The 15044-nt window shown below is 35.7% G+C and overlaps 1 protein-coding gene across 1 annotated transcript in view; it reads right to left on the reverse strand.

Moving 5' to 3' along the window:
- LOC139984477 (N-lysine methyltransferase KMT5A-A-like) overlaps positions 1-11810 on the reverse strand; it is a 43468-nt gene extending 31658 nt beyond the window's left edge. The window contains exons 1-6 of the mRNA XM_071998393.1: positions 11447-11810; positions 10473-10583; positions 10221-10362; positions 7970-8165; positions 7697-7733; positions 6292-6366 (exon numbers count right to left, since the gene is read on the reverse strand). Of these exons, the coding sequence (XP_071854494.1) occupies positions 6292-6366; positions 7697-7733; positions 7970-8165; positions 10221-10362; positions 10473-10581 (559 nt within the window). The 5' untranslated portion in view covers positions 10582-10583; positions 11447-11810. The remainder of the gene's footprint in view (positions 1-6291; positions 6367-7696; positions 7734-7969; positions 8166-10220; positions 10363-10472; positions 10584-11446) is intronic.
- Between the last annotated feature and the right edge of the window lie 3234 nt (positions 11811-15044).

Here is a 15044-nt window from a genome sequence, read left to right on the forward strand (position 1 = left end):
GTTTAGAGTACGGCAGGGCTATTGTCAATGGGTTTGTTGTGAATTCAAAAGAATGGAACAGTTCAAAAAAGAGGTGTAATTATGTGTTTGAGTTACACAGTGGGAAGATCTTTATAATCAAGCGTATTTGTCATGTAGGAGATGTCGATGGAACAATTTTCACTGGATAGCCTCTTTCTAAGAAACAGCTTCATTTGAAGTCGTGTACAGCAAAGTGTAAAACTCTCATGGATGTTTGCAGTTTCTCCAATGAAGGAAGGTATCAGGATAGTTGTACCTTCTGAACTTTACAAACCAGTATTACTAATGAATAATATTCATCATAGCCTCCCAGATTTAATTGCTTGTTCCCTTGCAAATAATTTTGAAATATCATAATCTTCAAAGTACATTCATGCTTATCAAATTCATTTGAGAGTGTCCAGAAATACATTTTTCATGCATATATGCTTTTATTGAACACTGGTCATTGATGATTACAGAGTTAAAAAGATATTCTTGATTTTTTTTTAAATTGAATAAGTTGCAATGTACCTGGTTAGAATGTCAAGGTGATGGAAATACAATAATGAATTTGACTAAATTGAATTATTCTGTTATTTCTTTATAGCTGTTCATTTCCTGTACAATCCTGTATATTATCTTGCATAGTCTTTCAAAAGTCCTGTACAATCCATTATATTATCTTGCATAGTCTTTTAAAAAATCCTGTACAATCCTGTAAATTAACTTGCATAGTTTTTCCAAAGTCCTGTACCATCCTGTATATTATCTTGCATAGTCTTTCAAAAATCCTGTATAATCCTGTAAATTATCTTTCATAGTCTTCATAAGTCCCGTTAATCCCTGTATATTATCTTGCATAGTCTTTCGAAAGTCCTGTACAATCCTGTAAATTATCTTGCATAGTCTTTCAAAAATCCTGTATAATCCTGTAAATTATCTTTCATAGTCTTCATAAGTCCCGTTAATCCCTGTATATTATCTTGCATAGTCTTCATAAGTCCCGTTAATCCCTGTATATTATCTTGCATAGTCTTTCAAAAATCCTGTATAATCCTGTAAATTATCTTTCATAGTCTTCATAAGTCCCGTTAATCCCTGTATATTATCTTGCATAGTCTTCATAAGTCCCGTTAATCCCTGTATATTATCTTCCATAGTCTTTCGAAAGTCCTGTACAATCTTGTAAATTATCTTGCATAGTCTTACAAAAGTCCTGTACAACCCTGTATATTATCTTTCATAAACTTTTTAAATTCATGTAAAATCTTGAAATTTGTTTGCATATACTTTTAAAAGTCCTTTACAATTCTTGTCTTGCATAGTCTCTCAAAAGTCCTGTTATTTTCCTGTAAATTATCTTGCATAGTCTTTCAAAAGTCCTGTACAATCCTGTAAATTATCTTTAATAATCTTTCAAAAGCCCTGTATATTATCTTGCATAGTCTTTTAAAAGTCCTGTACAATCCTGTATATTATCTTTCAAAATTTGTTAATAATCCTGTGCAATGCTGTATATTTTCTTGCATAGCTTTTTCAAATTCATGTAAAATCTTGTAATATTTGGGCAAAAACTTTTAAAAGTCCTGTACGATCCTGTAAATTATCTTTCAAAAGTCCTGTACGATCCTGTAAATTATCTTTCAAAAGTCCTGTTAAATCCTGTAAATTATCTTTCATAGTCTTTGAAAAGTCCTGTATAATCCTCTAAATTATCTTGCATAGTCTTTCAAAAGTCCTGTTAAATCCTGTAAGTTATCTTGCATAGTCTTTTAAAAGTCTTGTACAATCCTGTATATTATCTTGCATAGTCTTTCAAAAGTCCTGTTAAATCCTGTAAATTATCTTTCATAGTCTTTGAAAAGTCCTGTTAAATCCTGTAAGTTATCTTGCATAGTCTTTTAAAAGTCCTGTACAATCCTGTATATTATCTTGCATAGTCTTTCAAAAGTCCTGTGCAACCCTGTAAATTGTCTTGCATAGTCTTCTAAAGGTCCTGTACAATCCTGTATATTATCTTGCATAATCCTTTAACAATTCTGCACAATCCTGTCATTTCTCATGAAATTATATTAAAAGTTCAATGCAATTCTGTAAATAGTCTTACAAAACTCCTGTAAAACCTTGTAATTTTTCTTGCATTGTCTTTTAAAAGTCCTGTATATTATCCTGCATTACATTTTAGTAATCCTGTACAATCCTGTAAATTATCTTGCACAGTCTTTTAAAAATCATGAGTACAATGTAAATATATTCTCGCAGATTTCTAGTAAACTATGTCATGGGGAGGTAATAATTTATAACAATTTCTCTAAATCTCAAAACTCACACATGTACAACGAGAATGAAGGATTCCTGCATATATATGAAGGATTCCTGTGTGCATATGTGAAGGATTTGTGTATGCAGGATACAAAATTCCTGCATGCATATGACTAATTATTTTGTATAAAGGATTCCTACATGTGTATGAAGGATTCCTGCATGTGTATAGGCTGAGTGAAGGATCCTTGTAGGTTAATGAAGAATTCTTACATGTGTACGAAGGAATCCTGCATGCTTATGAAGGATTCCTGTACATGCATCATGGAATCCTGCATGCATATGAAGGATTCTTGTACGTGAATGAAAGAATCCTGCATGTGTATGAAGGATTCCAGACTGTGGCTGAAGGATTCCTGCTTGCATGTGAAGGATTCATGTTTGTTAAAGTAGATTTTTTATAGTGAATTCAAGAATCATGCATTTTTGTAAAGGAATCCTGCTCTACAATGAATAAATCAAGTTTCTAACACTTAGTGGTGTATAGTTCAATCTCCATTTGTAAGGAATCCTGTTCCATATACAGGAATCCTATAGGATTCCTGCAGGATTCCTACAGGACTTTTTTGTATGGGGACATTTGACTTATTTCAAAATCAATAGGAATCATGTACTCAATATGGCTAACATATGTACCACGTAAGATATTAATCCAACTTGGGACTGCTGAGATAACGTGGTTACAAGCTTGGCATTACACACACATGACACACACACGCAGGTGTACATTACATTCAGTGCGAGGACTTCATTGAAATTTCCTTTATCCTAACTAATAGACGTAAAATTGACAATACCCTAACCTTTGTCTTCTAATGACTTGAAAGTTGAAAATCACATTGTACTGTAGTTCTTCCAAGAACTTCCTTTGTTCAAGTCCTCGGACGTTATTACCCTACATGTCCGCACATACCAACATGATTGCATAGATTCATTGTGGCCAAGGCAAGTATGTCGTCCACTTTTTGAATTGTCAGAGTCATGATTTGTAGGGTCTGATATATGTGATGATTATCTAAGTATTTGCCAAGGTTGTTAAATTGATCTTGGAAATGTAAATATTTCTGAATAATACTGCAAAATTAATGTGCAAGGACTTGGAAAAAATCCCCCCCCCCACTGTGGGCCCTGATGTAGTCTGCCTGTGTCACTACCAAAAATAAATCATACCATGTTTAAAACCCTATCAAAAATTGAGCACTCACGAATTTACATAATACAGGTAATCTATAATATTTTTTTACTTAGGCATATGTGCACAGTGAAATTTAGTGTGATTCAACATTGAAGGAAGGTCAAACTTACTCATTTCGGGTCAAAAGGAGGACAACAACATCAATAGCTTTCCCAGCTGATGCCTGTTGGGTATATGGGCGATACCTTTGATGGGTCCCTCTGCTAGATGATCCTCTCCTAGCCGGAGCCTGCCCACGTCCTTGCCCTCGACCACCAAAACGGAACAGGTTCCGCATTTCCTCATGGGCAGTCTGAAACACATTCCTACAATGAATGTCAAAAGAGCATTATGTAAATTAAAAAACTATGAAAGGTATGTCATGTGTCACTTAATTGTGAACAACGTTTTTTTGTAGTTAACCATTTGGGGAAATAATTTCTTTTCCATTTTCATTTGCAAGATTACTGCCTAACGTGTAATTATGTATTTGTGAAATCTGATAAGATAATGTCTCTTTCTGATAACTGTCTTGTCACATATTATATTAATGAGTGTAGAATACATTGAATTATATTATATATAATATATTGAGTTCATACCCTTACAAACTGTTTGAAAGTTATGTTGACCCACATGCATAGTGCATGTAGATTCAGCCCTACATGAATTTGGTACGAGTTATATTCTTGTTCAAGTCAAAATTTGTCCTGTGCATACATGCACATTTTGTGTCTACATGCGCGCATCATGCACAGAGGTGATGACCTACATGTACCATTTGCCCACATGTAAACGATGAAATACAAAACAAGGAAACAAAATTGCACTTTCAGGGTACAAATACAATCGTCCTAAAGTTTAATTTAAAAAAAATAATAATGTAAGTATAATAACTTTGATACAATTTAAGTAACATTTTATTTTCTTCTTGGCCTTTTAAAATTTATTTTCATTAAATAATGAGTCTGATGGCTTGGTCATAAATTGGGACCCTGATTCAGTTTTGCTTTCCTATTTTGAGAAGAATTTTCTTGAAAAGCTGATTTTTTTGGCCTATCCTAAATGTGATTTTGTGCTTCCGCCTCAGGTCTACAAAGACCTAGGGCCCTGTAGGGGCCTAGCCTAGGCCTAACTTAGTAATTACAGTATGTTACAAAAACCTTAATCATTCTAGTTATATGAAGCTTTGTGTAACGTACCGTTGTTAGGTCATGGACTAGCACTAGCGTAGGCTAACTGGTTAGGCTATATATCACTTTACCATAGCTAGCCTAGGCTTATAGGGCTAGGCCTAGCCTAGGGGCCCCTAAGATAATTTGGTACTAACACTGCAGTTGGGCTAACTCTCCAGTACAGTTATGCAATTTGTTAGGCTAAGCCTACCTGTTAGTGTTTGTTGGACGCTCTCGATCTCCCACCACTCTCATTACTTGTCTTGCGACAGGCTCAGCAAGTCTATTTACTAATGAAGAAAACTCGCTTTCCGTAAAGTTATTCGACATGTTGAAAGCACTGAGTGTTATAGGTCAGTGGTTGAAAGGTTCGATAGTGTTTGGCGGACAGATAACGTAGCTTTTGCCCTATTCTTCTATTACATTACAGTGTAGGTATATACTGAAGCACTAGTATATATACTATACAAGTCCTTTTCCCCGCGCTCCGTCGAAAAAGTTGATCAACATTACCGATCGTACACATGGTGCTCGCGAACGCGATTTGCATAACGGCTCCTCCCACTCGCGTGCCATTCACACTTTTATAATCTATATATGTAACCGCGCCGAACATGACAAAATAGTATATAATATATAAAGGTTATAACGAACAATATATATATATGTTATGCGATATATATATGATATGCAATATATATAGGTTATGCATAACGTATATATATGAAGAACAAACATAAGTCATATATATTACTATTATTATTATATGGTATATAATATTGTCACATATGACACTTCATATAGTAGCATTTAAACTTCTCAATGCATTCACAATTCTGTGAATTAAGCATTTATCCAGTTAAGGCTGATCATGCAGTTACACATTACATACAATGGGGTTACCATATCACTGTGGGGTTATTAAGGTTTTACACATTACATGCTATGGGGTTGCCATATCAGTGTGGGGTTTATTAAGGTGTTATAGTTACTAAATGAGTAGAAATTAACTGCATGTATCTACTTTCATTGGCACCTTCTTCCTTGAGAAATGAATCCCCACAGACACTCATTTCTGGGGTAATTGTTTGCAAACATTGAGATTCTTATTATTTCGCATAAATCAGCTTGTGTGTATACCACTGCGGGGTCATTGCTGTACAAAAGGGCCAAGCATTGGACCTAGATTTACATCCACCATTGAAATACTGAATCATCATGAGGTTGTGTACAATAAACCCCAATGTCTTCATCATTCTGGAAAGAGACACTGTTTTGATCAATCCGAGATTGCAATTTAAAGATAAACAACCAATCATGTGGATTTTAACCTTTGAAATAAGCCACTGCCATTATCAAATTAAACATGGTGTTTTGAAGATTCATTGATTCCCTTGGGATATACACTAAGAGAACTTCTACCTCTTAGTTCGTTGTTAAAACATGAGCAGAGATTGTCTTCTCCCTGTATTAAACCACTCTGGAGAACTACTCTACCTAACAATAGCTGGACAAATACCTTGACACGGTACCAGATCTTTCATACAAAGAATTACTCTTAGGTATAACTTTGCAAATGCAGTGGAAAACCTTCCTTTTTGCCTATCCTGAAATTACCTGTGATATTTGAAGTATTGGTTTCTTTGGTATCTTGGGGTCTCTGTGCCACTTCGACATCGCGAGTTTCCATCACTATGAACAAATAATGGGAAGGTATTCAGAAAAGGGAACTGTCTATCAAGAGACTGTATATCAGAGGGACCTGTTGTGTTCTCTTTATTTAGCAATATCATCCATGTTTTCCTAACAAAGTACCCACAAGCAACGAATGTTTCATTGAATTACACCAAATCAAAAGTCCATTATGACAATAATATAAGGATAGGCTAGTAAGTATGGCCCTGGTATTGACCTTTCACCTTTGTATTTCAACAACATAATTCATCTTGAGACCTCACCATACAATTTTATGGTGTAAGCGCTAAAGAGCAACTCTGTTCAGTAACAGTTCTGTGAATCCATATTTTATCTACATAAAGGTGTATTCATACATTACAATATATATTTTTTGGCATTGCCCCTTTGTTTTGAACTTGTTGGAGTGGTTTGTCCTGGACCGACCGTTTAACGGGAGACCGTTCCTGGTCGGTAGGACAGGGTTTTGTTTTGTATGGATTAGATCCTCCAGTTTGTTCCGTTGCTGTGTTGCAGCGTATTATTTATGTTTGTTCTGTTGTAAAAAAACTTATTTGGAGGAATAGATGTGATGTTGTTTTTAGGGGGAAATTTGCCAGTTGGCAGGCAGTCCTGGAGGCGGTGAAGTCTGACATTCGCCTTCAGGTCGAAGGCGATTTTCGCCGTTTATCTAGGGCTGCCTTTTTTGGACGGTGGTGTGCTGGGGAAGGGTGTTTTGTTTCGCTGCGTGCTGGTCGTCCTTTTGTAGTTTTTTAATATTTCAGTGGGGGGTTGGGCGTTTTGTCTCTGCAGGTCGGTGAGCGTATGTACTTTTTTTGGCTCGCTTGACCTGAGGTTCGTTTGTAAGAATGGGATGGTTTGGTAGTGCCGTTTGGCCGTGACGTTTTGTATCCCGTATGACGGGTCACGTAAAAAGTACAATATATGCAATGGGTATTTATATTACCATGTCACTGTGGGGTTAACTAATGTTCTATATATCGCCAAGTACAAGAAATTTCCACTCTTCTTCCTTCTGCATCCGAACTACCTCCAAAGGGAATAACATCTATTGAAACCCTAATATGTGTATCAATTGTATTGAAATTTACAATGCTATTTATCAAGAATGTGACATTGGCTTGTGTGTTCACCATTACAGGGTGTCGAGCTGACAGTTGAGAAGCATTTGTGGTCCAAATTATAGCATACTAAAACTGCAACAAGTTTTAAAAAAGCACTTTCCTTGAGTTCATTACTTTCTTGTTCTCCATCACAAATGAACCAACATAATCCAGGGTAGTAATAAAAACAGTTATCATACTTTACGCAAACTGTTAATAATTACCTTTGCCCTTGACTGTCCCTGGATGTCCAGCTGACATCTGTAAAGTAACAATTAAGCATGAAACATATTAATGGAGTTTAAATCATATGCAACTATTTTATCAAGGGTCTTCCTTAACTAATGAACACATCATAATTGTGATATTGAAATCAACAAACTTGAAACAAAATCAAATGGCTTTATACTATGAACCTGAAAATCAAGTATCAAGAGTACAAGTTGAGTTTGGGTCGGCTGGTGTGAAGAGATATCATGAACATGTCTCACTCTTACCTTGAGTCTCCATTCACTATCTGGCTGCCCGTAGTCAAATCTGATTTCATCCCCTACTTCAATGTTGTTTAGGCAATAAACAGCAATGATGGGAATGTTGTCCACGTACACCTTTTTGACAACACCACCAGCTTTCTTCGGCCTCCACTCGTCATTAGCGTACCTGCCAAGCCTCTCGCTGAGTGTTGCATCATAACTGAAACGATCATGACCAAAAACAACAAATGTCTACAAGATATTTAAATCCAAGAAACAGGTAGAGAACAGGGTCCAAAAAGGATTTTGGTGAATTTAAGCAAAATCCTATTTACAATATTTATTCCGACTATAGCATTACTACAGTATAGAGTACTGCAAAGTGGAAAATTATCTGTAAAGCACCCTGAAAAAGACACATGAAATACCCGTCTCCCAGAAATAGATGTAGACCACAATACTACTTAACAGTAATATTCAGGAAGGAGTTCATTCAGCAGCCACTTAAAGGTGAGTATTTAGCATATATATTACCCTATGGTTTTTGAAAATATGACCCTATTTTTGGCAATATTTTGCCCTATGAGTTTTCGATATATTTCCGTATGATTTCTAAAACATGTTGCCCTATGATTTTCTTAATTGCAATGCTTTTTTATAGAATAATAAAGAGTTAAAGGATTGTATGCAAAGCAAAAATGCTAGGGAATGGAGATATTCAGCAAGTTAACGGAAGGAACAACACCTACTATTGACTCCTATACAACTGAACTTGAAGATTTAATGAAAGGAAAAAATTTATAGACAAACATGTATATTTCTACTTTTAACAGAACCCTCATTCTATGTTAGAATGTTTGTTTTTTCTTGAAACTGAGTGTAAGATCAATTTGTAAAGCTTAATGCTTGCAAACTACAGGTCATAGTACAGGTCAGAAATGACCTAAAATTTAATTACAGTCTCAGTCTTACTTATTGATCTAAAAACAGTGCAGGTCTTAAATGCTCAGGAAAAAAGAAAATATTTAGAATAATGTGATTGTTTTTAGAAGCAGAGTTTTCTCTCAGTCCCCTTGCTCTTCTTGTCTTGGACTGCAATAAAATGAAGCATTTTAACACTTACCTTGTTTGTAGTAACACCCAGCATCTCAAACAATTCTAGGTCACTATTTGCTATGAAGAGTGGAAAATTTGAACTGTATAAACTTCAGGAATTAAAACAGTGCAGGCATGCTATGCAATGAAGAATGGAAAAAATTAACTGTTTAAACTCCAAATTCTGGCAAACATATAAAAATGCAATGTTAATGGAAAATTTGAACTGTTTAAACTTTTAATTCTCGCAAAACATATAAAAATGAAATGTTAACAGAAGAAACTTGAAGACTTAAACCGTGCAGGCATGCTATGTAATGAAGAGTGGAAAGAATTAACTCTTGCAACTCCAAATTCCGGCAGACATATAAAAATGCAATGTTACCAGAAGAATCTTGAAGACTTAAAAATGGGCAGGAATGCTATATAAAGTGTTTTATTCTCATAAACTCATTTCAGCTAGACTGAGAAAGCAAAGCCACAATCATGGTTTGATTTAAGAACCGCAAAGGAAGAAATAAAATTGCCTCCATTTACTTAAATTTAACAGGGCACCAAGGCTTGATAATGTGGCCAAAAAGCATGAATTTTCCATGCGTATCGAATTGAATCCCAGTGTTTTGTCAATTCAAAGGGTATTGCAGCCAGCTATGCATTTACTTTACTTCATATATATTTGAAAAACATTTTTGCCAAGAAGTTGATTGTTTTTATGTCTCACTTTGCGAAACAGCTTTGGAAAAGAAGTACATCAATGTGTAGGTGCGATTATATGGTACCGATATTAGCAAAGAGACTACTTAGTTTATTACAGTTTGTTTACATCAAACACATCATGCTGTAATGCTGCAACCCCACAATAAAGCTCCTGTACGTTGAACAACATAAGCTACTTTTGACCACAAATAGAAGGCAATTTAGACTCATGGATACAAAGAGGGTACAGTTTGTCAGTGCAGAGACAGTGTAATTCAAGGTAATGAGAGCAATGCTTAGCATGGTCTCAGTATTACATAACCAACAAATGAAAGAGGAATATTTTGCAAAATTCTCTGTTTTTGAAATGATTAAGTATCAACTAGTAACTACAGAATCAACCTAAATTCAAAAAACCATAAAAATAAAACAATTGTAATTCAAAACAAGAACACCAACTACAACAATGTTAATGGTCACTTATCAGAGGTTTCTTCCATTTTCTTTGAAATGAAATATGTATGTTTGATCTTGTTCCTCAACATCCTCTGAATTTTTTAACAACCCTGGGTATTGGAAAAGAAAATACCCCTTAACGAATTGTCTTTCTGCAAAAACTCCGTACGCTGAAAGAGAAACAAGACAGGGTATTTTGCTTGATACTGTTTCTCAAGAATCTGGCTGGATTGTTCCATTTTTAATTTTATGTAAATACTAGTACATCTAAAACACTTACCAACTTCCTCACTGATATATCTAATGTTTATCCCAGGTGGGTCCTTCCGATTCCGGATCCATTGAGTAGCCGCCGTGGCCATTCGACCTCTTCTTTTAGACCGATCCATGTCTAGATAGAAATTGAATGTTATACTAAACATAAACTTTACATAAACCAAGTACTAGGAGTAGGCTACTGCTAAGTTACTCTATGTAAAACATATCATGTAATGGAAGCAAAATCAATGTAATCCCAAAAAGAGTCAATGTAGCCTAAACCGGCAAATTCTGATATTACAAAAATCACTACTCACCATAAGGCCTACGCTAGGCCCTCCCCAAATTTTGTTTGAAAAGAAAAGGCACCATTACTGGATTTGTGGAGCCTACACTACAATTCATTGTATATGGGCATCCTCAATACACAGTTGATTTGCGAAACAAAATAAGCGTATTGAATGAAATGTCACATCACTGTAGACAAACAAACACCAAGCAGTAAGGAAATCACAAAAGCAATTAACATAGTCTCTAATGCCAAAACAATGGCAAAAATTCAACACCATTTCCAGGTCTTCAATGTTTGTAATGATAAAATGACCAACAACAGTCCTGGGGTTAATGTAAATGGTATCCATAATTTTCTGCCATTTTGGGAATGCATCTGTAGACAACTCATCTGACGCGTTATATGTAGGCCTAGCTTAACTAGCATTAACACGGGAGAGATAGGATATACCCACAATGTGTTAGCAAGTTACACATAACATAAGGCCTACATAGGAAGCATAGGCTAACGTTATTCTAACAAATTAGTTGGTTACGCACATTATGGGGTGTTAAAAGTTTTTTCGAAGGGTATTATCGCCAAGATATATGTATTAATCGTTCAGTGAACGTCCACCGAAAATTTTATTATGAACTACTTTTTAGAAAGTACGAATTTTTAGTCTGAAATTATCATTGTATAGCAAAAGAAATGGCTCGAGTTACCTTTCGACGTTCGATGAATGTGGTCAGTACAACGAATATATACGTGCAAGCAAAAACGCGTACACGTGTTCGTGCATGTGTGTGTATGTCATTCCGGGGTTTCGTTGTGAGGGCGCTTTACGAGAATCTACCAGCTTGATTACAAAGCTATATACAAATATTCTACATACACTTTGAGTATACAAAGTCACTGTGGGATATTTTTTTTTCAATTGCAAACAGCCCGTAATGTCTATACCTACCAGTAGCGAAGATCGCAGCTGTGGGGTTAACCCCACAATGAAGAAAAACCCCACAACGATCGGTCCAACAAAAACATAGTCCCACATTGTATCTCTTGCAAGAGCATACATACTTACATACATACATACATACATACATACTCACTTACATACATACGTACATACATACGCACCTGATCTGCAATTCGAGGACCGGAAAAATCGTCCCGAATCGTCACACTAAGTGATGACTTGTATGCATTTCGAGGACTGTACATTCAAGTGTCAGTTTTAAGTTTTAATGGTCACAGGAGACCTTGCGTTGCCCCAAATCTTGGGGAGAAATACCTCATACACTTTACCTTTAAAGAGGAGAAAGGCTTTCACCTTGAAACATAGAACCATACCCAAATGCACAAAAAAGGACCGTACATACATGTATAAACACGGGCCGACTGAACAAGCGGAAAACACAGGACCATTCACAAATAAAGAAACACGGGACAGCACACACACAATGAAGAAACACAGGGCCTGCCAGTCATATAGAAACACGGAACTACACACATGCATTTCTAATGCACCCAATACATATGATATAACATATGAAATCAAAACCTATATGTAGAGATCAATCCACATGTCAAGCAGGACACATCTCCCTGCACATGATTGGTCTGGGGGAGATATTTATCAAATAAAAGGTGGCTTTGATTAATTGAATTGTTTCCATGTTGGCGAATATTTCTGCAAAACTACAGCTATCAGCAGTACGCATATTAAAACCGCAAACATAGGGAACGGCTATGTTATCAGCTAGAAAAACAGGTTTCTCAAAGAGTTTACTCAACCTTTATTTAGTTGGACATAACGGTATAGTCGTAGCGAAACATATTCCCCAATATGACATCAAATGATAAAAGTGAACCATATATAAGAATGATATAATACTTGGTGACACAGAGAAAACATTGGCTGACTGATGATTATTATAACCTAACCATTTTTCTTCCTAAAGCTACTTAAACAGGCTTAGGTTAAAGATCAAGTATCCACAACCAAATGTTAAAGAAAAGCTGTTATATAACCAGCCTGAGGCAAACTGTAATAATACCTTTGTGAAAGTGGTTTTGAGTCTAATCAACAGTAATATGATCAAGAAGCATCACTTCACTTAAGTCTTTCAAATTTGGTAGTTTAAGCAGCCAATGTTAAAGGAGAAGCAAAGGTTTAGGTTTCAGTAACGAAAGAAAGGTGACATTTTAAACAACATGCATTAAACCACATCTTTTTATCTTGTTCATGCATCAATATATCACTATTCTTATGATCGACAAGAGAGCTCCCATTTTCCACACACAGTTGATTTGTAGTCTCTTCACACTCCTCTCCACACAAACATACCATGACGTCATGACTCCTTGGCAAAATTAAGTAAGCCTGTCACATCATAATAGACTTGTCACAAGTTATTATGTTGGAAAATGGCAATCCCTTGTTAGAAACTGGAATGGTCACATCAGCACTTTCAACTTAGAGGCAAGGCATTCTTTAAGTTAGTAATTTGGGGAACAATTACCTTTATGAGGGGTGGGATCAAGGTTGCTGGTAGGAAGCGTTCATCATCTGGGAGTCAGTTGGAGGGCCAAAAATCTTCGAATTCAGCAGCAAAGATTTGCAAAGGTGTGTGGAGTACAGAGGTCTGGCCAGTAGCCAACTGCTCAGGTTTGATGGAACCAAAACTGCAAACCTCATGTAAAATGGGACAGCAGAACAATAAAAGACAATCAGTCTTGTGTGTTATTTTTCTACAGATGACATGCAGCTTATATTTGTTTATTTCTTAACAGCAGAATAACAATCACTTCTAGTTTAATGTAAATCATATCCTTTGTTATCAGTCAAAAAAGAATAATTTCCATTGGTTTCATCATGGAGCTCTATGGTTTCACTTGCTAATCGCTAAATGAACCTTGACCTAATTTCTGAAAATACTGTAGGACATCCATTTCTATCTGTATCAAACAATTTGCATAATTTCAAACAATATTTTACGAACCTATGAATATCCTGTAACATCCCAAATAAGCTAATTTCCAAAAATATCCATCAACATCTGCAGAAGTAATCTGTCTACTTTTAAGCAATGACCTCCCTCGACTCACTCTTGTTGTTTGTGTGAGAAGTTTGCTTCTAGGAATATCATCTTATCATTCAAATGACCACTAAATGACCTTTCAACTCACATTTCTGATTTCTCACTTTACATGAGGATCATTGTGTTTCAAAATACAAATGAGTAATATCTCAGAAGTTTAATTTGTAATAAGTGACAGATAGATAGGTATATGACATAGAATGACTTAATATTTATAAGAATCTCTGGTTGCCCCTTACTATGATTATATTGACGCAAAAGGGTACTAGAGTTACTTTAATGTAAAAGGGTCATCATACACTAAGCCCTGTACAAATTAAAGGCATTGAAGACTCGCTCCAAACCGCGCTCTGAAAAAGTTAACTTTCTGTTGCTTGCAAGTGACGTTTTGTTCGTGCCGCTACAAAATGTAGACAGTAATGAAACGTGATACCTTGTTATCTTTAGCTGGACCTGAGATGTCCATAGCTATATCGTTTGTACACTGTGTTGTGGGATATTTACCGTAGCTGTATGTACTGACTGAACACTAGTGTCTATGTACCGACGGTAGCAAGCTGTGTGTGTATTTTCTGCGATCGATGGTGGTGTCTAACACTTGTTACACCTCATTCGAAGCTAGGTCAGATTACCGACATTAGAAGTTTCTTTTTGCGCGAGTCTTCACACCCTTTAATGCCTTTAATTGAATATTATACTGAAACAGAAAAACTATTACAAAAGAAATCTATTACTACAATGAACATACCTAGTGAAAGGCTTCCTCCAAATACTCACAAGAATATACCAAATATTTGTACTATAACTCTGATTGACAAACTTCAGTGCCCCCCACCAGCAAATTTTCTTCCAAGATTCATTGATTGTTACAGGCTTGAAGTAAGTCTTACAGAATTGAAGTGACTTGGGAAACTAAAGTTTGTCTTGACATAAAACTGTAAACATCCCCTAAAATTTATAACACTACAGTTTAAGGTTGTCATTTTTAGTAAACACCAATGACAGGCTATGTCTACATGTCGTGCAAACGGGTAAGAGAAACAAATAAACCCTGCTTTAATTATTACCTTCGTTCTGCTTTGATAGCTGGGATTTGTATTGCATCGCAATTCTTACACTGAAAGAATACACAAATCTTACATCAATTTAGCTGTTTTCCAAGTCCTTTGAAGGTTGTTGTTACGTTTGCATCAGATCTTTTGAATAAGTTGAGGGCAAT

The sequence above is a fragment of the Apostichopus japonicus genome, chromosome 17, assembly GCF_037975245.1.
Source record: "Apostichopus japonicus isolate 1M-3 chromosome 17, ASM3797524v1, whole genome shotgun sequence".
Classification (NCBI taxonomy): Eukaryota; Metazoa; Echinodermata; class Holothuroidea; order Aspidochirotida; family Stichopodidae; genus Apostichopus; species Apostichopus japonicus.